The following is a 24444-nucleotide window of genomic DNA, read 5'->3' on the forward strand; positions in this document are numbered from 1 at the left end:
GAACCGAATCCAAGAACACATCAAAACAATCATCCATCATGATCAAGTAGGCTTTATCCCAGGAATGCAGGGATGGTTCAATATTCAGAAATCCATCAATGTAATCCACTATAGAAACAAACTCAAAGAAAAAAACCATATGATCATCTCACTAGATGCTGAGAAAGCATTTGACAAAATTCAACACCCCTTTATGATAAAAGTCTTGGAAAGATCAGGAATTCAAGGTCCATACCTAAACATAGTAAAAGCAATATACAGCAAATCAGTAGCCAACATGATGGAGAGAAACTTTAAGCAATCCCACTAAAATCAGGGACTAGGCAAGGCTGCCCACTTTCCCCCTACCTATTCAATATAGTACTGGAAGTCCTAGCCAGAGAGAGCAATTAGGCAACACAATGAGGTCAAAGGGATACAAATTGGAAAGGAAGAAGTCAAAATCTATTTGCAGATGATATGATAGTATACTTAAGTGACCCCAAAACTTCCATTAGAGAACTCCTAAACCTGATAAACAACTTTAGCAAAGTGGCTGCTTATAAAATTAACCCAAGCAAATCAGTAGCCTTCCTCTACTCAGAAGATAAACTGGCTGAGAAAGAAATTATGGAAATGACACCCTTTACAATAGTCACAGACAATATAAAATACCTTGGTGTGAACCTAACAAAGCAAGTAAAAGACCTGTATGACAAGAACTTCAAGCCCATGAAGAAAGAAATCGAAACAGATCTCAGAAGATGGAAAGACCTCCCATGCTCATGGATTGTAAGGATTAATATAGTAAAAATGGCTATCTTGCCAAAAGCCATCTACAGATTTAATGCAACCCCCATCAAAATTACCACACAATTCTTCACAGAGATAGAAAGAGCAATCTTAAAATTCATTTGGAATAATAAAAAAAACCAGGATAGCGAAAACTATTCTCAGCAATAAAAGAACTTCTGGGAGAATCACCATCCCTGACTTCAAGCTGTACTACAAAGCAATAGTGATAAAAACTGCATGGTACTGAAACAGAGATAGGTAGAAGGATCAATGGAATAGAATAGAAGGTTCTACAAGAGAATGCATGTCCTTTAATGTTGATATGTCAAACAGGACTTTTGACAGTCCCCTGCCTTGCTAGAGTAGAATTTCTGTGGAGTGTACTGAGCTGATCTGAATCCTTTGTTTGGCTTTTGCTTTTAAAAAGCACGGAATTGGAACACAGGAGCCTATTGAGTACAGACTGCTAAGACTGCTTCCTTAAGAACTTCTGCAGCATAACATTTATGCTTTATAAACAAATTTAAGAATAAAAGCTGAATTCAAAACAATTAAACAAAATAAAAAGGGCAAAACTCTAGGAAAGCTGGTTAAACACCTAACTTGTTCTTTGTGACCTACCTCTGACCAGTCAACAAGGTTAATCAGCCGGCTACACTCCAGGTGCAGTTTATATGCTATGCAGATGTCAGGGGCAATATTTGGAATGCAGCCTTCCTCACTTTTCAGTGCTTCATTCTAAAAACAGATTAAAAACTATTAGAAATTATTAAAAACAAAGATATTAGTTGAACTACATTTAGTAAATCAGAAAGTAGAATCTTGTCATTTCCTTCCTTAATACTTCAAGTCTCGGCTATAATCCTTCTAGCTCTCAGCCACTCTCTCCATAAGACTTTTTGTTTTTTGTTTTGGTTTTTTTGGAGACAGGGTTTCTCTGTATAGCCCGGGCTGTCCTGGAACTCACTCTGTAGACCAGGCTGGCCTCGAACTCAGAAATCCGCCTGCCTCAGCCTCCCAAGTGCTGGGATTAAAGGCGTGTGCCACTACAGCCTGACAACATTTTTTTTTTAAATCTTATTTGCAAATTATTATTTGTGGAGACTCTCAGGACTCTCATAATACATTTCAGTTTGCTGTGAAAGTTTAAAATTTTCTGGAATGATTACTGAATAAAATAGTACTTCCAACATTTGTTATAAACACAATTCTAACAGTTATTATGTGGCATTAACGAACACTTCTCATTAGTAATAGTAAAGTAAATGTCATCTCCCAAAGAAAATACTGCTCTCAACACTGCACTTTCTCTCATGTGTAAATGGTCTCCACATGGCCTGGCGTAGTTATCATAACCTAACCAACACTACAGAGCTTTGATTTTTTTTTCCAGATTTATTTTTGTTTCTGTGCATGAGTGTGTCCATGTGAACAGATGCTGCCCCTTAAGTACAGTCATCTGCACAGACCAGGAGAGGGTACCAGCAAAGAGCTGGAGGCAGTCACTGAGCCCTAATACCACAAGCCTACAGAAACTGTCAATATTGGTTTAACTTACTTGAAATCAAGTTTTATTAAGAAACAAAATCTTATACATAAAATGCATGTAAGACCACGTCAGTTTGTTTCTGTAACTCTTTAACAGTAGTTATTTTTTTTAAAACAATTGATTTGTTGTGCATAGGGGTGGAACATGTGGGTGTTAGAGACTGTTGGATGAAGCAGGCCTCCTTCCCTCTATGGCTTGAGACTCAGAGATTAAACTTTGTCAGGCTTAATGGCAAATGTTTTTACCTACTGACGGAGCTATCTAACCAGACACTGCTGTTATTTAACTATGAAACTACTGAGGCTGGAGAGATACCGCAGAGGTTAAGAGCATCTGCAGCTGTATGTAACAGAGGACCAGAGTTTGGTTCCAGGCTCCCTCCCCACTCTATGCAGCTCATAACACCTTTAATTTCAGCTCCAGGAGAATCTTACCCTTCTTCTGGACTCTTTCTTGTAAGTACTTTCTGCACACGAGCAGCTACCCAAACAAATAACTAGCCTTTAAATATGAAACTGTCAAGCTCCTGGTTGCCATCATCACTGAAAACCACTGGTCTATACCTTGCTATTCAGTGTTCTCCCCAGACTTCAGATCTGTGTGCCGTTTGCAAGGAACAGGCAGTAGTTTGAGCCACTTTTTTTTTTTTTTTTGGTTTTTAGAGACAGGGTTTCTCTGTGTAGCCCACTTTTTAAACTAAAAATATAATCACTATGTATATGTATGATGTGTGCCTAGGCATGCATGTCCTGTGTGACACATGCCAAGGTCAGAAGACAACTTTTTGGAATCAGTTCTCTCCTTCCACATTTACAGGGATTCTGGGGATCAAGCTCAGGCTATTAAACTACTTACTAGGTGATCACTGTAGCCCCTTCATCTACTGAGCTGTGCTGACAGCCTACTTTACTTTTTTCAAAGTCTCAGTAAGTTCATACTGGCCCTGAACTCAGTGATCTTCTTGCCCGAACTTCTGTAGAGAGCTGCAATTACAAACATGCTACCACATCTATCCAAAAGTGCCTTATAAAGCATCTTTTCTGGAAGGAAAACTTCCAACTTCCTGAGCACACACATTCATCCATGCACAAAAAAAATCCTATCCACTTACTTAATAATATTCAGTGTCCATTTTACCTATCAAAACAAAGGTAGTTTTGAACATTTGAAACTGAAATTAGTAACTTTTTGGATTTTAAGCAACTGTTTCTTCCCTTGTATGCTGCCTTAGGAGTTTCTGCAGTAGTACTCTGCAGATCCTCCCAGAATAGATTGCTGTTAAAAATCCATCATGAAATCCCAGGGTGTTTTTTGCCATTAAAAATACGCCCTTGGGATTTTATATACTTTCATTAGGCCTTACTGCCTGACCACTGACCTACATAAGAATCCTTTTCTGCTGGGCAGTGCTGCTGGTGTAAGCCTTTAAACCCAGACCTCAGGGAGCAGAGGCAGCTGGATCTCTCTGAGTTTGAGAAAAGTTTCAGGACAGCCAAAAATACATAGAGAAATCGTGTCTGGGAAAAAAAATTCATTTTTTACAAGAGTAAGACACTATATTCTAAAGCTTTCTACCTAGGATTTGTTCAAAATTTTCTTCTGTGTTTGGTCCTGAACATATAGGTCAGAAGACAACTTTTTGGAGTCAGTTGTCATACCAAACTAAGGTCATGAGGGTCAGTGGCAAATGCCATACCACTGATTTTATCACATGAAAGGCAGTTTAAATAAGGGCAAATGCACATAGCCTCAGCTGATTACTGACTGCTATTATTACTGAGTCAGAAAGTTTTATCTAAAAATCTAAAAGCTTTTTTTTTTTTACAAAAATTTGAGTGGCAGCCCCCAGAGCTGCTAAAAGTTGTGCTCATTAAAACAGAACGGCAAGTGAAGAATGTTAGCGTGGTGCTGATGTCTAGGACTTGAGCATAACTGGGAGAGTCAGGCTTCCTTCTTACCTTTAGGTAATAATAAGGGTTGTTGAGTGCAGTGTGGAGAGCGATTCTTGGAGCAGCATTTAAGTGCTCACGGAGTGTGTTGGCAGCACTGAAGTACACTACCTCATGCAGAGGCTGGCTCTCAGGAGGCAGAAGATAGTCTCTGAAATGGTAAAATCGAGTACCAGCTTTTGGATTTGTACAGGTTGGTTTTCAATTCCAGTTTTGTCAATCTTTCTGCTACTTAATAAACAGTTAAATCAGTAAACAAACAAAAGCCAAGTAATGGATCCTGTATAGTTTCACCCAGTTTTATATGTCAATGCTACTTTAAAAACTTCCTCTGTATTTGTGATGTCTGGAAGTAATGTTTTACCCAGGCAGCTGAGCACATCTGTGAGGCATTTTTCTTAATAGGATCATTTGAGGTGGGAAGACCCACCATAAATCTGGGCCACACCTTCTCATGGCAACCTGTGCAAAGGACAGGGAAGAAAGTGTTTGTCTTTGGTTTTGCCTCATTCTCACCGACAAGTTCATACATCTTTTGCTGAGGGATTCCTTCACTGGTTATTAGTTTACCTCTTTAGGACTCTGACGTGTGCTGAAGACAAGCTGGACAGCCAGCATTGTGGACTGAATGACCACTGGACTGGGTTATTTCTGTCAGGAGACAGCCTTTGTTGGACTAGGTAGACCACAACCTGTAAGGCATTCTTAACACCCTTTATATACATCAAAGCAGTGCCTCAGTGTAGCCACCAAAAACATTACTGCTACTTCTGAGTTTGCTTTTCACCTAGAGAGGATGCCACTCCTTAAGAAAGCCCCATACACTTCTGTCCTGCTGCTGGCTCAGTGACTTTGAAAAGAGAGGAAGTAAAGAGGGCACTCAGCATGAATATCATTTCTCACTACCTCCTCCTCCTGAGCCTATTAATTCTGCCTCCAGATGCTGGTCTTTCTCCACTTGTATATCAGCATAGATTTTGAATTGGCATTTTGTTTGTATTTATTTTTATTCTGTTCAGACCTAGAAGCTCTGTCAAACATCTGTATTCTAGGCCCTGTGGAGAATAGGCAAAGGGGTTGTGACAGATAGGGGCCTGTGACAGGAGTCCCATTCTCTCTTTGGGCTTTTGCCTCATTTCTATTTTCTTTGCCTTTCCCTTTAACAAACTATAATCTTAACCTCTTTCCTCCTGGGAGACACAATCTTGGTAATAACACCAAATCTCACTGTGGAAAGTTTTTGTGGTTTCACAGCAAATGTCAATCACTCTAAGCATTATTTCAGCAGCTCATGAAAGGTTAAAGAGCCAGATTATAATAGACAAGAAGTCAGAAGGCTGCCCACTGGCATTTGTTGGAACTCATGGGCCTGGTACTGGGCTTGGAAACATGTTAAACTGATGCCAAGGTTTATAGCTTGATGAAAGGGAAGCCTAAGGAGCAGGAAAGGCTCCCAGGGCTGAACAGTGCTGAGCAGCAAATGCTGTGGCTGTCAGAACGGACGTGTCTCTCCTTACCAGGCCTTCAGTACAATTTTGAATGAATCACTTTTTTTTTTTTTTCCGAGACAGGGTTTCTCTGTGTAGCCCTGGCTGTCCTGGAACTCACCCTGTAGACCAGGCTAGCCTCGAACTCAGAAATCCATCTGCCTCTGCCTCCCAAGTGCTGGGATTAAAGGCGTGCATCACCACCGCCCGGCCTCTTTTTGTTATGCTTTATTGCTCATTTTACCTCTTTTTTAGCACCACATTTTTTTCTTCAATAACTAATAATAACTCTGTCCTCAACATTCCTCAACATTGTCCTGGGAAATGTAAATTTTCACTTTCTGGATGGTCACGACCATGATATTCAACAAAAACCTACTCTGTCTTCCCGAACCATTTCTATTCATGGCCTCATTGGCTGACCAGTTTGAACTGCCTTCATTTAAAAACACTTTTCCTACTTCCTTTTTAGGCAGGGTCTCAGTAGTCTCAGTGATGTAAAACTTAAGGTCATGTTAGCCTGGAATGTCCAGTGATTTTTCTTGCCCTAGTCCCTCAAATGCTGGAGTTACAGGCATGGACATCTACATTCTGCACTGTTTCTAACCAAGTAAGTCATTTTCTTTGGTATACTTAATGTTTTTAAAATCTGTTAGTTTCCATAAAGTCACCTGGATGATTGATTTCATGAACACACATAAAGCTAGCTTATGGGAAATACCCAGAATGATCTAGGCTCCCAAAGAAAGACTAATAAACAAAGTAGACAGGAGACTTTGATAGTTGCTGAGTAGATACTGCAATATAGACTTGGTGCTGATATTTAGTTGTCATGATAAAATATTCAGAACAAAACAGTAGCGTGGCTAGCATACAATATCTGTTTCTGGGCTGACCCAGACCCTACTACAGGCAGAAAAATGGTAAGAGCAATGCAAAATTGAGGAAACACTCTGAAAAGTCCTGTATTTCCTCACATGGCCTAATTGACTAGATGAAGTTTAATTGACTAGATGAAAATTTGACTTAGACTCTCTTGAATCTCTGATCAAAAAGACAAATAAGTACATTATATTCATATTCTTTTTTTTTTAAACAATATTCCCATTTTCCCTTTACAGTGAATTCTGTTTTCTTCCTTCCTAAACTGACAGTAAAAAATAAACTAAGTCATTTGATTAGACAACAGGGACAGAAGATCAAGAAAAACACTAAGTCTAATTAGATGAAACAAACACCCAGGATTGGCTGTGGGCAATGAGTTTACTGGTCTCATTTGGAAGAAGAGGATTACTGTTAGTTCATCAGAGCATTAGACTCACCTCACCAGGTTGTCGATGAAATTCGTAACATTTTCTCTGAGCATTTCAAACTTGGTTGGCTTCTTAGTTGTTCTCCTTAACTCTTTCATTTCCAGTAAGGACTACAGGGCATAATGGGGAGTGGGAAAAAAATACACCATCTCTGACTTTGGAACGGAAACACTGTGAGAGCTGTCACTCTTGTGTAGATGCAGATGATGCCCTTTACTTACACAGAGTGCAGACAAAGAACCGCATCAAAATGTGCTTTATTTTCAGTTAAGAATCTGGGAAGACGGCCCCTCTATGTGTTTTGCTTTAAACATAAGCCAAGTGAATGTTCAAAGGAAGATGAGAGCAGTTTACTTCACTGCTCAGTTATACAACAGTGCTCACTGTTTAAACCACTGATTTTCATTTAGGAACATGAGGAAGAGTGCTAGAGGCACGAGGAAGAAAACACCCATCCATTCCCAGCACAGCTTTGGCCCACAGGAACAATAGATGTTATGATTCTAGTTTCACCCAGACTAAAATTTAACTTGGTAAAATGGAATAAAAAGGGTCATCTGGCAATCAAGTGCTTTTTTTACCATATGAGTGTTGAGTGAAAAAGAAAAAGGCTGAGGTTTGTAGTTTAGTGGCATGGCTCTAGCTAGTGGTGAGACATCCTGGGTTTGCTTCTCAGCTCTACGGGGTTGGGGGTGGGGTCAAGAAAATTTGACTTAGACTCTCTTGAATCTCTGATCAAAAAGACAAATAAGTACATTATATTCATATTCTTTTTTTTTAAACAATATTCCCATTTTCCCTTTACAGTGAATTCTGTTTTCTACCTTTAAGACTTCTGAATTGTTTCTATGTTGTCTAGTAGACTGTAGACTGTGTGCATGTACAATCTAGGATGACAGTAAGACAAACGACAGAATTATAGTACAGAATGGAACCTACCTCTAGGTGGAGACATGCCACTGTCTTCTCCCTTGAGAATTCAATGGAGGGCCTGGCTGGGAGGCTCTCCTAGTAAGGCTGGTTCATTTATCTTAAGATAATGTGCTTTTCAAGATCTGAAATCCCTTTCTCCTCTCTTATACATGTTGTTGGTGGTGATAGAGTGTGTATGTGTGTGTGTTAGTTGTGATAACCTTGACTATTATTCAACAGCTATTGTTCTACTTCGTTGTTGTTGTTATAGCAAGTCTATTCACCAGCCTGTAACCTGTCAAGTAGGCTAGGCTTCCTGGACAATGAGATCCAGGTAGCTGCCTATTTCTTTTACTGAAAACATGCCTGTCTTTTATTGCTCATGTTCTGCATTTTATACCAGGTCTAATAATAGAACTGAGGGTCTCACACTTACAGGGAAAGCACTATACTGACCAGGCCATCATATATCCAATCTCCTGTGTTTTTCTTTCTGCTAGCATTTGTCTACACTCATTCAATTAAAGTAATAAAAGCTGCTGAAACACACACACACACAAAAGATAATGTGCTTTTTCCTCCAGAAGCCCAACATCTTGTGTAGTTAGTGAAGAACTTCCATGACGTTTGCCTGGGTTTGCCAGTCTTTCTGAGTACTGACTCAGGAATAATCACTTCTGTTTCTTTTGCATGCTGGCCAGAGCCTAAGCATGCTTTTTAATGTCCTAGTTCTCAGGGCTTCTATAGTCTCTAAAGCTATCCTCCCTGCCATGTGGCTGCCTGCTGCCATGCCAGCCTATCTTCCCTCCTCTTGGCAGCTCCGACAGTTACAGCTTGCCTGCTTTGTTTTGGGGGGGGGGGTTAAAATAAAACAACACAACAGCAACAACAAAACCTAGTAAACTGCTGTCCAGCTTATCTGGGCACTTGGTTAATTTTTTCATTAATGAGACTAAGGACCCAAAAAAGGGACTTTGATTTTCCTGGTACTATATATAAAATGCCTCCACTGTCCCCACAGGAGTTACCTGAGATTAACTGTAACACTTCTTTCCTGCCTTCTAATTCTTTAATTAGCACAGAAAACCAACCCCTTCCTGCAGTTTAGATGGCATCAGTATGTCTGAGTTATTAGCTTCAGTCTGTTTGTATTGTTCCTGGTTGTGATGTAAGATATGAAAGTGATGACATTCTGGCAGAACCAATTAAAACAAGGGAACCACTCCCAATGCAGCTGGAAGGAAGAGAAAAATGTCTACCTTCTGAAGGTGATACAGGTCTGTCTTCTGCAGCCCCTTTGGCTGTGATTCACAAGCATCCTCTTCTTCTTTGCTATCTGCTTTGAATGAAAAACCAATATACAACAGAGAATAGACATTGGAAGTAGAATTTTTACTTTTTTTTAAACATGAGTGAGACTGTCAAATGATACTCCTTCCAGGAACTGAAGGCAATACATGCTACATTGTTTAGATGGTAGTGAGAACTCTGAGAGCGTTTCTAGCCAACAGAACAAAAGCCTATATAAAAAAATCATACAGACTTGAAACTATTTCCCTTTGACCTAAGATTGTAAGCATGTGCTCAACCTTCCAAAGTACTGCTTTTGATTCATTACTGTTTAGCATAAGGAAGGTGGTGCAAAAAAGCTGTAAAAGTAATTCAAGGAAGAGAAATTTCTTACTGATATAAATGTATGGCTATGCTTCAGAAGGATGTGATACTCTCTCTGACTTGGGAACCTGACAATGGTTTGGTTCAAATATAATATAAAAATTGGCTAAAAAAGAACCAAAAGATAATTCCTAATTTTAGAAAGTTATAACATAAGGTTAGGATAACTACTAGCTAATTCTTTATTCTACTCTGTTGCCATGTAGCAGAACCTTAAAACTCATTATAACACTCAGCCTGATTTAACTCTCTCCAGTTTAATTCTAAATTAAAATATGTCAACAGTATAAAGAGACCATACGTGGCAAATAACCAAATATTTCTTCTTGTGAGAAATATTAAATATACTTTGTTATTAATAATAGTTGCTTTTTTAAATAAAAAAATAAAGACAAATCAGCAGAATGGTAGTTTTGTTTTAATTCATAAAACATTCTATTCTTTATATTGTTGTCAAACATTTTAATCTTCAGCCTTTCCATTTGAAAAGTGATAATCACTTAGTGCTAATTTATCACAGGATTTCTCCACTAGGTCATGTTACATAAACTCTAATTAAAATTATGGAATCTGCAGTTTCTTTTTTTATAGAATTCCTGAGACTATTTTATATTTTTTATATTCTTCTATATCTTTGGGCTTATTTTTTTCTTTGCTTCTCACTGGTGAGATTACAACTGTGAACTGATTTTATACACACTTTTACACACACACACACTCAGCTGGAAGCCAAGAGATTGGCTATAGTCTGGGTGCTGTGAAGTATAAAGCAGTTTACTTTTCTTCCCAGATTTCAGTTTCTCATAGCTGGAATGATCTCAACTTCTAGTCTTTTAACATTTTACTTTTGTGGAATGGTTCAGGGTCATTGCTGCGGTGCTAAAGGTCACCTCCCACATAAAACTGGGAGGAAGCAAATTATCACTGCTCACCTGCCTTAATCTGTAATTGAGTACTTCTCAGATATCCCCTGAATAAGAGATACAGAGGTATGAGGAGAGATGTCCACAAAGACAGTTTTCTATAACTAATGGAATTTAAAGACAAAGGAATATCTGCCACAGGAGGGATTCAAACGAACATTCCAAAGAAGGCACTTCTATGATGCCGTGTCTAACTGTTGCTTATGAGTCAAGCCTCTTTCCTTAACCCCATCCCAGCACCCCTAGTTAGAATGAGAACTGTCTATCGCCTATTTTCACCTGAAGAATAAAAAATGTTCTATATTTCTACATTGTTTAAAACAAATCCAGAGGTGAAATACTTTGCCTACTTGCACTTGTTAAGATGCTACATTTGGAGACTGGTCTGCTGACTGATACTGAAGAGTTTCGATGCCATTCTGGTTAAAAGACTGTCAGTGAGCAGGATATTATTACACTTACCATCAAGGTTCTGAAACTGTGTCAGGAAATCCTTTATTTTCTGTGTTGTATTGCCAAGCTGCTTTTCAGTAGAGGAGTTCAAAACCTCAATACATTGCTGAAGTATGCTCATCAGTTCATCCTTTGCCAGCATTCTAGAAAAACAGTGACAGGAGATCTAGCATAACTAGAAAATTAGCACACCTAATGCTTCTTCAACATATTTAATGATTTTGTTTAACATTTATGACATTAAAAAGTATAGATTTCTAAACACTGTGCTTAGCTGAGCAAGTTTCCAAAGGTTTGTGTTTACAATCTGGCTCTGATAGGGTAAGACATAGCAAGTTCTTTACCCGTTTCTGGTCCTTAGCATCCTTATCTCTAAGTGGAAACAAAACTTCACGTTAATGGTTTTAAGAAAAAATAAAATTACTAGTCTTATTTTCAAAAGACTATTCTGTAACAGAATACGCATAAAATCAGAAAAACCAAGCAGAAGACTATTACAATAATCAAGGGAAGAAATGTCAATGACTTTATAATCTATACCAAACAAGAAATCGGTTATCTGGTTCTTGATAAATTCCAAAGGCAGCCCAAGTTCCTTTTGATTGGACAATAAGGATACAGAAACTGCTGAAAGGGGCAAGAGCAGGGTTTCAGTTTCATATATGTCAACTGTAAGATCTGTACCGTATATCCCACAAGGCCCCAAAAGCATCAGAGAAACTTGGAGGGACGTGCACTGATGAGGGGAAACCACAGAAGAAGTAATAAACTGTCAAAGGCTGGGACCATAGGAGCAAACACAGAATCAACAGTGAAGTTTAGGAACATGCAGGTTATGGGTAACTTTGATAACACCAGTTAGATGATCAAACACAAGAGCCTCATTGTAAATGTGCTTAAGACAAAACTGCTGTCTTATACGTTCCTTTTACTAGCAAAAAAAAAAAAAGAATAAAAACACAAACTTCTATCTTTTTATGGTTATAGTGATAAAAGTCATTGTTTGCCATAAAATAGATGATTTCAGTCCAGTTTTGGAATTAATTTGAGATCAATGTCTAAAGCCATCCATCTTTTCCACAAATAAAATTCTCTCAAAAATTTATTCCTTTTATTTTCTAAAATAGTATTTATTAACATATGATTCCTTGTTGTCTGATTATGCTATTCTTTTAAGTGCCAATATTCTTTTACTACAACAAAATACCAAAGCAAGGTACTTTTTAAAGCAAATAGGTTTATTTAGCTTGTAGTTTTGAAGGATAAAAGTCCAAAATTGCTGGGCACTGGTGGTGCACGCCTTTAATCCCAGCACTTAGGAGGCAGAGGCAGGCGGATTTCTGAGTTTGAGGCCAGCCTGGCAGGGCTACACAGAAAAACCCTGTCTTGAAAAACCAAAAAAAAAAACAAAAAACAAAAAACCCAAAATTGGATGGATAGTTCCATGATTAGGTAACTGATGAGGGCACCATTAGATGTGGCATCAGAAAGGAGTGCACTGGGAGGAAGAGATCACGTGGACAATAGGAAGCAAAAGCATGGGAGAGGACAGTTGTACTGGGTAACAACTTATTTTTACAACTAACTTATCCAGTGAGACCAACAGTAATTCTAAGAACAGTACTTTACCAATTTGATTACTTGGTATACCTTAATTAACTTATATCTTAACAGTTTCATAGCTTAATAAGCTTATAGTGAAGACCAAGTTTCTTTGAACTAAAGCCAAGATAAAGTTCTACTGCATTTGGCTCATCAGTTGTCTTATTCACAGTCTTTGAGGAGATGGCAGAAATCTATGGTTGATATACCTTCGATGGTACCTGAAACCAATACTCAAGAAATAGTGAGCCTCAAAATCTTTTAAATACAGCTTCCTGTCTGGTTTCATGCTAAGCCTATAAATGCCTATAGAGAATCTAACACAATACACATTCAGAACCATCAATCTTTATATTAAAAGAAAGTAATACCATTTTGGTAATAATAGTCTTAGCTCCTACATCAATAAATCTAACATACAGTAGGTTAGTTTATTCTTTAGGAAGTGTTCCACTATCATCTGAAATTTAAATGTAGAGTTAAGAAACTTCATTTAAATTTCAAAATTCGCCAGACAGTGGTGGCACACACCTTTAATCCCAGCACTTGGGAGGCAGAGGCGGATTTCTGAGTTCAAGGCCAGCCTGGTCTACAGAGTAAGTTCCAGGACAGCCAGAACTACACAGAGAAACCCTGTCTCTAAAAACAAACAAACAAACAAAAAAAGAAAGAAAGAAATTAAGCACCAAATTCAGAACTAGAATTCCACATTCAGAGTAGAATCCATGACAGCTTCAATGTATAAGTTTGCTTTTTTCAATAAGTTCATAACAATGCACTTGGGACATGTAGACTGAACAGTGTTTCATTTTTCTGTCTGTACTGTGTACTGAGATAGGCAGGCAGGGTGAATGAGGTGCTGGAGTCCACAAAAGCTATTATTACTCTTGGCTCATTTTGAAACCTTTTAGAATCTCTGAATGTGGAAGACATACCTAAATGAGATACATTTCTTTTCTGTTTGGAATGCAAAAGAAAATATGCTAGATTTTGAAGATCTACATTTAAGCTCCTGTTCTGCCAACTAGGAAAAACTGTTTTTCAGACTTTATGCAAACAACAAAAACTGTTGCTAATGTTGTACATACCTAATGTGTCTACAGGAGGGGAGACATTCACTGTGAAGCTGCAAGCTTCTCCGTCACTTCTCTTAGGTGTTGGCCTCACTTTTAACTGTCCTTGTTAGAACTGCTATGTCTGATGCTCAGTACTTAATTAAGCTCAACTTAATAAAAAGATGGAAACTATACTTGGTATTTATTGGTTTTGATTTATTTATAGCCCCTGGCTTCCACTTTAGATCTTGGCAAATAAAAGCTAAAAGTACAAACAGCTTTTTTTTTTTTTTTTTTTTGGTTTTTCGAGACAGGGTTTCTCTTTGTAGCCCTGGCTGTCCTGGAACTCACTCTGTAGACCAGGCTAGCCTCGAACTCTCGAACTCAGAAATCCGCCTGCCTCTGCCTCCCAAGTGCTGGGATTAAAGGCGTGCACCACCACCGCCCGGCTACAAACAGCTTTTAAGTCAGGTCTGAATTATGATCCTATTAGCAGTGAAGCAATCTTGTGCAGGTCACTTAGTCCCTATTTATGCTCCAGATTTCCCAGGGAAAATATGGCTAACTGACCTACTGGAAAGCTAGACTGCACTGGACTGTAAAATGTGCTCAGGGTGCTAAGGCAGGTCGTTACTATGATCAACATTACTTCTGTAATGTAGGTACTGTACCCTACTGGATTGCCATTTATGGGCCCTAACCAGACTCTGAGTTTTGTAAGCCCAGGAATTTTATGAGTAAGTTCTTCACAGATAAATGAATGTGGGAATACCTAAGAAGAGAGGGATGACAGGTTCTAATAATAAAATTATAACACAAGGAATCAATCGGCTAGGGGCTGGAGAGATGACTCATGGAGTAAAGGTGCTTACTCCTTGACAGTACAAGCTTACCTGAGTGCCTGCCATCCTGGACTAGCAAAGTTTCAGAAATCATCGATTTTAAAGTTTATAAACACACAAAAAAACAATTTAATAACTTTTTTCAAAAAAATGAAAAAAAAAGTATTGCTGAGAATTGTCATACACTAAAGGTGTCATACACCTTTAATCCCAGCACTTGGGAGAGAGGAATCACAGTGTCTCATGGCTAGCCTAGTCTACCTAGCTAGACCAGCCAGTAATACAAAGTGAGACCCTATCTCCAAAACAAAACTTTTCAGTGAAAATCAAATTTCTTTGGTGATTTATTTTTCCATATAGTAAGAAATCTCAGTTTCATAGTCACACTGCACCTAAAGCGTTTAAATATAAGAGCCATTGGGGGCCACTGTCATTCAAGCCACCACAGGCATCCCCCTCATACATACAGATAGCAGCCACTTCAGTATTAAGAAAGAGAACTAGTAGAAGGTAGGTGTCTATACAAGGTTTCAACTTTCCTCAGTAGGAAATAATGAGCCGGGCGGTGGTGGCGCACGCCTTTAATCCCAGCACTTGGGAGGCAGAGGCAGGCGGATTTCTGAGTTCGAGACTTCGAGGCCAGCCTGGTCTACAGAGTGAGTTCCAGGACAGCCAGGACTATACAGAGAAACCCTGTCTCGAAAAAACAAAACAAAAAAAACAAAAAGGAAAAAGAAAAGGAAATAATAATGATTGTATTACAGTTTTCAGACTTTGGTTCAGCTTGAATAAGAATGTCTCCTGTATGTTCATGTATTTGCACACTTGGGTATCAGGTGGTGGTGCTGTCTGGGGAGGGAGGCAGAGGAAGTCCTGCCTTGCTGGAGAGAGCACAGCATTGGAAGTGGGATGCCATCTCTGGGATCCTTGTGGCTCCAGAAGCCTGCCACCTGCTGCCATGCTGCCTGCTACCACCACTGCGTAAACCCCTGCACCCCTGAGCCAAAGGAACCTCCTGTATACACTGCCTTGGCTATAGTGATTTATCGAGGCAACAAAAAGTTATTAACTTCCTACGGTGCCCGCCCATCTGTTCTTCTGGGCATGGAGGGGATGAGGACTACAACTAAATCCAGCTAACAGACTTCTAACATGTTCGGGTTGCTAGATGTGGCATGTACACTGCCAGAGGCAGGAGGACTCTGAATTCAAGGCTGGCCTCAGCTACATGGGGAGGCATTATCTCAAAAGAAAGGAAAGGAAACAACAAAAATACCGTGTTCACATCCGAATTTGTACCTACTGAGGAAAGTTCAAGCCTTGTATAGAAACCTACCTCCCACTGTAGTTCCCTTTCTCACTACAGAAGTGGTGTGTATGGTGTTATGTGTGAGGGGGGATGCCTGTGGTGGCTTGAATGACAATGGCCCCCAATGGCTCTTATATTTGCATGCTTAGTCACCAAGGAGTAGAACTCTGAAAGAATTATAAGGATTAGGAGGTGTGGCCTCCTTGGAGAAAGTGTCACTGAGGGTGGGTTTTGAGGTTTCAAAAGCACATGCCAGACCTAGGCACTTGCTTGTGTGTGCCAAGCATGCTGGTGCTCTCTTGCACGCTCTGTCACATTCTCTGTCTCTCCTCTGCCTCGGGACCAGCATGTAGAGCTCAGCTGCTGCTGCAGCACCCGTTGCTATGCTTCTCCCTCTGCCCTACCATGAGGATAATATATTAAACCTCTGGAACTGTAAACAAGCCTCCAGATAAGTGCTTTATTTCACAAGAGGTGCCATAAACTTGGTATTTCTTCACAGTAAGAGAACAGTGACTAAGACAATGCACATGAGTGTGTAGGTAGAAGTATCGTTTATGCATGCAGGAGCCAAGGGATGACAGCAGGTGTCCTCTCCTATTGCTCCACACCCTTTTATTAAGTCTACATTACTTAGGTGTGTATTTGTGTTTGTGCACATGTGTGTGCACATGAATATTACAACACGTGTGGAGGCCACAGGACAACTTATGAATGTCAGGTTTCTCCTTTCTCTATGTGGTTATTAGTGACTTGTTCAAGCTGAAATGTTTGTGGAAGCAACTCAAAAGACAGCCCTCCACCTTAGTTTTGGAGACAGGGTCTCTCACTGAACCAAAACCCCAAGGTTTTGGGCTAGGCTAGCTCACTAGTGAGCTTCCAGCCACAATGAGGTCTGAATCCAAGCCCTCTACAAGAACAGCAAGCACTGAGGTACCCTCTCTAGTTCCTAACTTTATTAACTTTTAATCACCCGGGGAAACTGAGTCAGTTTGGAAAGTAAAACAGTACAACTGGTAAGACCTTCCTTCTGAGTTCAGCACTCAAACCTTGGAGGCCTGTACCAACAAGGGTAAGAGGGCCCCAAACCACAGCAAATATTGTGGCCCTTGTTCTTAAAGGGAACTTTTCTTAAACAGAGGCCATGAAACCCCCAAATCTCAGGCCCCCGCCAGTATATATCCCCGAGGGAGGAGAGTCAGTGGAAATGGACATGCTCCAAATGCTACAGGTAGTTACATGGTCAGCAGGTAGTAACATGGAGATGACCCATGCCTACAGGAAGAACTAAAGGAGACTGATGACTTTAAAAAGAAAGGATACATATGTGGATACCTACAGGGCCTTAAAATGCAATAGGAAGTACAAGCAAAACCATTAAACAATTTTGCCAGGTTTATCACGTATGTGAAATTTTAGACTGTTACTAAGTTCACTTGTCAAAGATTAACCTCTATTTTCCAGGAAATACTGAAAATGAGAACCAGGAGAGGCCTACTGAAAGAATAAACCAGTTGAGTACGTTCACTTCACAAGAGACTCAAAAATTAAATTCAGATATGAATCTATGACAAAAAAGCAAAGCCTTTTTTGAACACTCCCTAAATCTCTTTAAATGACTACTTAGAAGTGCCCTTTCAGGCCAGGCGATGGTGGCGCATGCCTTTAATCCCAGCACTTGGGAGGCAGAGGCAGGTGGATTTCTGAGTTCGAGACCAGCCTGGTCTACAGTGAGTTCCAGGACAGCCAGGGCTACACAGAGAAACCCTGTCTCGAAAAACCACCCCCCCCCCCAAAAAAAAAGTGCCCTTTCAAAATCCAACAAATTGTTCCTATACTGGATGTGACTGCCTGTCTATGTCTTTCATCCTGTTCATTTATGATTGATGTCTTCCAGATTCCAATCCCTAAACCTTTATAAAGCTAATAACTAAGGGGTGCCAACCCTTGACCACATGACCACCATGCCTCCTTCTACCACAGACAGTTGAATTACCTCCAGTAACACTATGCATCCCCACTTTCCCTTACTGTGAACCCTAAAGTCCTTTCATTGTCTCTACTTGGCTCCAAAGCAGCTAAGATCAGTTGTTACCCTATATCGCAAAAAAATTGGATCCTAGATCCCTGAGAAGAAAATGTTAAAAAAACAAGAGTGCAAATCAGATACATTCAAGTGATAAAGGTAAACAAAAGGTTGGAGAGCTGGGTACCCACTAAACAGCCCAATTAAAAAGTAAGGGGGGAAACAGAGAGAAAAGCAAGGCTCTAAAAAAATGAGGTCTTTACAATGAACTAATTTTGGTTATATCTGGCCCAAAATCAATAGATTAAAATGTTTTCTAATATCATATGAGCAACCTCAGGGCCAAATGTAAGGCACACTGTGCTGGTAGCTGTCAAATGCTATATGAGTTAAGAAGGTACACTAGAAGCACAGGCTACAGTAAGAAATAGATGGTTGCTACATTACCACCACTAGAAACTGCACATATCAATTCAAAAGGTGCTGAAATATTCTTACATACAGGCTACATAGGAAGCTTTCGTGCAGACAGGAGTTCTGGAGGAAGGTGCTACTGGCAGACTCAAAGTAGACTCCCCCCCACCCCCGAAAAAAAAGAACAACAAAAAGTTACCTTAGCAGCTGCAAGGCTGATGCATACTCCTCCGAATCCCATATCTTCGTTTCTAAACATGTGCAATACAGCTCCCTAATCTATAAATGTAGGATATGATTTATAAGGAATGAAAAATAATGCCAAGTTTATAGCCTACTAGTTACGCAAAACCATCATATGTATACTATTAATAAAAAAAAAATCATTAGATTACAAGGGGCTTCTTGACATATATTGGATCAGATCCTATAAAAATATAATTTACATAAAAGTCAAATTATATTGGGAGTGACCGATACCAATAAGTCACTTTAAAGTATCATTAAAGATGGGATAAATGGCTGACTGAAGGTTTGATAGCTAAGTTAGAAGACCCCCACACAGGCCATTGTTCTAATCAGTCTCTAAAACTCTGATCTAAACATCTGGAAATTAAATATTCTTCCATTCACATGCATCCTACACAGAGCTCATAGGTTTGTGGTGTAATAAAAAGGTCATCTCAGCATAATTTTGCAAAGAGCAGTACTGTGTTTGTTTTAATTCTTGGTATAATGCAAAGTTAACCACCAAATACTTTCAAACAGTTTCCATCTCCCAGTTCCCCAGGGATGGAGAACGAGCTCTCTCTAAGCACAGAACAGAGTGCCAAATTAGCAAGGCTATAGACTAAAGCACACGCACAGAGGAGACAATCCACTGGGATTCATGTGGCTATTTCTAGCTCTAACTTTCAGAACAAATCCATTTTCTATTATCAGGAATGTGAACAGCTGTAATAGATTGTTTTCTTATTATAAGAGCTGGCTTCATTTCAAAGTCTGATGCCTAAGTAATAGAGAAATCAAAACAAAAAGTACTATTAGTCTTACTTTGTTGACTCCCAATGAGAAAATTTTACTTACCTGTCGACCCAGTGGGTACTTGGGAAGAGAAGAGGTAAAATTATGAAGACATCTCAAAACAAGGAAGTAATTGATATGGTAAACATGCAGATCTTCCAATAATGATTGAGTTTTCTCCTAAAAATCACAGAATAATAATATGAATGGTAGTAAAATAAAATTTAAAAATTACTTTATGGATACATACTTTCTAGAAAACTGATGAGTATTTAGAACTACAAGTTACTTAATTCATGAAAACTTGACATATCAAATTTAGGACACAGTCCAGACAATTGGCTATATTTTAGATACATCAGAACTGTCATTGTAATTTAGTCTGTCCTGCCATCCACCCCTCCAATTACACACTTGTAATAGAGCATTTTTATCCTGTCTGCCTCTATTACCTAACTGCTGTGTACTACAGAGAGTGACATGACTTTTCTCAACTTCACCGAAATAGCACACTGTTGTTCTGGCCGTCAATTCAATGGAGAACCTCCTGTGCTTTCTTCTCAACAGTCTCTTGGTCAATAAACAAAGTAAATACAGTGGAGACCACTTACTGCATACTTTAACATCAACTGCATGACTCTTTCCTAGATGCTGTCATCCAGGGATTATAATTCTGATATACTTAGCACTTTTCTGTTAGATCATGACCATGAGATTAAGATGGTTGGACTTCTTTCAGTTGTTCAGAAGCATTAAAGCCTTGCTATTGGTGGATGGGGATTCGAGCTGTCAAATACTGCTTTACCAAACCTCCTATCCCTCTGGAGCTCATCCTCAATTTCCCCTATGCTGTCGTTGTTTTCCAACTTCCTGCTCAACTGAGTTTAAGCTACACCATAAGACTGAATGAATATGGCAGTTAAGGATGCTGCTCAACTAAGTACACAAGATTGTGTAAGAAAATGGAATTGCAGACCAAGGAACCCGCTTAAGGTCACACTTAGAGGGTAAAAGAAGTGAGAACTGTCCCATCCAGTTATTAATATTTCCTTTTTCATGCAAACTCTGGTTTTTGAGGGCCTTAACCTAGAAGAGCAAGGGAAAGAGAAGAGTAATAAACAACTCTGATTTGTTATAATCTTGCAACAAGGCCAAAGAAAGGTGCCAGGAGAAAAAAGGGCAAGCACACAGCTGTGCACCCAGGCATACTACTCAAGATCTCCCACAGTCTGTCCTCTGAGTTGTAGCATGGCTGCTTCTGTAGGTGACACTGGATTAAGAAGTTGAAGGGAAGACCCTATCATTGAAGACAACATGGAATTCAGTCATAGAACCAGAAATCAAGCAAGTACTGACCTAGAACCCTTCTCCCTGAGGGTTAGCTCTTATAGTATTTGAAACTGCCAAGGAAGAACAGTTATTGAAAGTTCTAGCTAGCCGGGCAGTGGTGGCGCATGCCTTTAATCCCAGCACTTGGGAGGCAGAGGCAGGTGGATTTCTGAGTTTGAGGCCATCCTGGTCTATAGAGAGAGTTCCAGGACAGCCAGGGCTACACAGAGAAACCCTGTCTTGAAAAAAACCAAAAGTAAAAAAAAAAAAGAAAGAAAGAAAGTTCTAACTAGCCTGCAACTGTACTACTGGCCCAGCAAGATATCCCCAATGCTACAATATTGGTACTTATATCTTGTGAGTAGCCCACTAATTGGACATGGAGAGCTCATGCCTGGTACTGCTGACCTAGCCAAGAACTTGTATTCATACCTAAGTGCAGCATTCAGTCTCATACTTCCTGCCATCGCTGGAGATTATTACTGAGACCTACCCAGATTCAAGTACAGAGAATAAATGCCAATGGTCTACCCTCAAACAAGTCATCTGTAACACAACCTACATAATCTTAACCAGAAATTTACTATATTGTTTATGAAATAAAGCCTGCAACCTGGTTTATTTTTATCTCTTATAAATCTACATATAAAAGAATCATCCGTCAAATGCTGCTGAAGAAGGCTGCTGAACCTTGAGAAGGGCATCTTTGGTTTACATCAGAAAAGTTATACACTTTGCACTGTAAGTGCACTAAATTGGTGTAAAACATTGTAATGTTACAATACCAGTTTTAAAAGTTCAGTTAACTAGTAAGAGAACCTATGTGGATACAGGTAGAATTGTAAAAGCTATTTTCATACTGCCAATGTTGCATGTAGACTGTAAATCCATACAAACCAATATTCAGATTTCTCAAACCTGAACCAACACTATCAGCCTAGTTAGAATTTCAGTACTGTGAAGAGATTGGAGCATTGCAGGTCCAGAAGTCAGTTATCTTATCTCAGGCTACAGTCTGCTCTGAAATGGCCATTTCTTACCCCCAGTCTGTGTCAGAATTAAACATCCTGTGACAATAAATTTTAAAAAGCCTTTGGAATCTATTAACGCAGCAGACCACTAGATTTGCCAACCCAAAAGCTAGGAACCTCATTAGATGGCATCTTAGTCCCATAGAAAAGCTCCATCTCACTGCACCACCGCACCAATGTATCCACTAGTGAGTTTAATCTTGACTTGATTTATTATTTTCTTTGTTTTGTAAAACTGTAAGAACTCATGAAACTGCTTCCACACTGGAATATGGAATTTGGTATAAACTAAATCCATGTTTCCCTGGCCATGGTCACTCAAAATGGCTCCAGAATATCTCTTATTTCCTTTAAGATAAGAACTATGGCTTTTTGTTGACATAATGAAGAAAATGAGTTTCTTCCTCAATTCAACAAATAATAGTATACTAGCTATACTAACAGGCAAGATGTTCCTTCTGTTGTCAACATTCACAGAGTACATTTCTTGGGGTCAACTTAGGTTTTAATTTTTAGTAGCATTTATAGGCAAAGTAGGCCCTGTTAGGTCCAAAGCATGCCCGTCCTTCTGAAGCCCATTTGAGTTAATGTGGGAGCATCCTGTTGAGAAATTTATCTCCTCTGGAAACTGCTCTATTCCATAACTACCTAGCTTCTCTTACTCTGTTAGGACACGTTCTCCAGGAATATGCTGATTACGTCCATCCTCAGCCACCTACTGACATGAGCCTATCAGCCAAACCATTTTAAGATAAAGATTCCCCTGGCCTGTTTCTATCTCATCAGATTTCACCCCCTCTACCGTGCAGCTAGTCCAAGACCAGCTCAGCTCCCTTGCCCAATCAAAGGGGCTTCAGTGGGCTGATCCATTGAGGAGCTTAGGGGAATCTTTATTTTAAAACGGTTTGGCTGATAAGATCATATCAGTAGACAGCTGTGGATGGTACTTGCCTTTTCCTCAAGGAAGAGTGTTGAAGAGATTGGCTTACCAACTCTAAAGAGATGACTCCGATGTGAGATTCTCACCGTGGTCCTGTCTGCAGCCCTGACTTCTATCCCTCCTAGGCCTACTGGTCTTTAGCCTCTTTGTACTAAATTTCTCCCTGTCTCTTCAGGTTCCTTTGGAGAGAAGTAGTGAAATAACTCAACAGTCATTAAACCACATCCTACCATTGCCTAATTCTCCTGCCTTTGACCCATATTCTAGCCTACCCAAGAGGCTCCCAAAGTCGCCATTCAGCTGGAAGTAACTAGAGGACTAACTACCATTGTGCCTTATCAACAAAAGGCTAGAATGTCAAGTCAGGAGTTGGAGAATAAAATTGGCAGTGCTGGTGACAATGTCTAAAACAGAAGGCCTCTGTGCTAGTAACCTGAAGAACTATTACTGGGTAAACAGAGGTCTAAATTCAGCATTCCTAAGGAATCTCATAAGCCAAAGACACTATCTTCCCTACCTGCCTCAAGGATCAACTACCTCAGGCAAGGGCATCTAGTGAATCCCAACAGCCTGTAGCAGCTCAAAGGCCCTACCCTGATGACTATCAAATAAAATTCTGCTTGCTTCCCCACCAAGTTCCTATCCTATATTCTTAGAAGCAAACAGTTCCCCCAACAAACTCTTCTTTCTACCCTTGTGTGGTCCATTTGGGTGGTTTCACTGCACCTTTGCTTATAGACCCCAAAGTTGATGACCATATGACTTTAGAAGTAACTCTTAAAAACAGCCCTTCTTGGAAGACTATAGAGAAAAACATAGTAGTTTTAAGAAGTCATCAAAACAATGCAGTCTCTTTCTAATTACACCCCAAATTTAAAAAAAAAAAAATGTAGTCAAAAATAAAGTCATTAACAGGGGATTAAAGGTACAAGAGACTTGGGGTAGAAATAATGTAAAATACAGTGTATTTATTTGTGAAGTTCTAAAAATAAAGTATCACAAAGAAAAAAGAGTATTATTGTAAGGAATAAGAGATACTAATCTTTTCTATCAAACACTTTAAGAAAACTTGTGCTTAGGAATAATGGCACTGTAATCCTGGGGGTAACCAACACTCTCTGCTTGAATTTAAGGCCTGACCAATAGGAAGGAATTCATGCCTGGTATTGTAAACTAAGCCAACTACTCATGGCTAATGAGGCCGAAGACTCCAGAACAGGACCTGCTACTGATATCTTCCTAACCTCGTTTCCATTTAAATTAATGTCTGCCCTGATCTTAATTATTTATCTATGTCTGCTAATTCTATGCTTGGCTCATTCTTGCTTTTTGTTGTTATCTGTTGGTAAGACCTAAAGGTAATCATCGAGCTATTTATTTGTGGTCCTGGTAGCTATGTTTCTTCTTGGGTCTGTTTTCACTGTGTAAGTTCTGGCACGTTCTCGTATTCTTTTATTTTTTTTTTCTCAAAGATTTTCTCAAGGCCTCATTCTTATTTAATATGGTGTTATTTGATATCCCTGAATTTCTATTGCTAGTAACTGCAGTGCTATTACACCATAATCTGATAGACAAAAAAAATCATGTGCTGAAAGAAGGATCACAAGGGTCAGGTGTTCACTCTCTAAACCTGAACCTCAAAGTTCTGTTTCTGGATTCCATGAGAGAAGGAAGAGAGTCTCTGCTGAAAGGTCCTCTGAGCCTCATGTATACAAGCTGCATGTGTACATGTGAATTCACACACACACACATCCTATATTCACAAAAAAACTTAAATACAGTAAATTATTTTTCTATGTTAAGTCTTGCTTAGTCTCCTAATATATGATCTACTTTAGA

General features: G+C 39.4%; 1 protein-coding gene across 1 annotated transcript in view; it reads right to left on the bottom strand.

Annotated features, from left to right (window-relative positions):
• The window catches only part of Orc3 (origin recognition complex subunit 3), a 57174-nt gene that overhangs the window by 7230 nt on the left and 25500 nt on the right, over positions 1-24444 (bottom strand). Inside the window, exons 11-17 of the mRNA XM_028781022.1 lie at positions 19369-19485; positions 18482-18561; positions 11044-11177; positions 9244-9320; positions 7082-7182; positions 4282-4423; positions 1396-1512 (exon numbers count right to left, since the gene is read on the bottom strand). Of these exons, the coding sequence (XP_028636855.1) occupies positions 1396-1512; positions 4282-4423; positions 7082-7182; positions 9244-9320; positions 11044-11177; positions 18482-18561; positions 19369-19485 (768 nt within the window). The remainder of the gene's footprint in view (positions 1-1395; positions 1513-4281; positions 4424-7081; positions 7183-9243; positions 9321-11043; positions 11178-18481; positions 18562-19368; positions 19486-24444) is intronic.

Source organism: Grammomys surdaster, unplaced genomic scaffold (genome assembly GCF_004785775.1).
Source record: "Grammomys surdaster isolate TR1022 unplaced genomic scaffold, NIH_TR_1.0 97, whole genome shotgun sequence".
NCBI lineage: Eukaryota > Metazoa > Chordata > Mammalia > Rodentia > Muridae > Grammomys > Grammomys surdaster.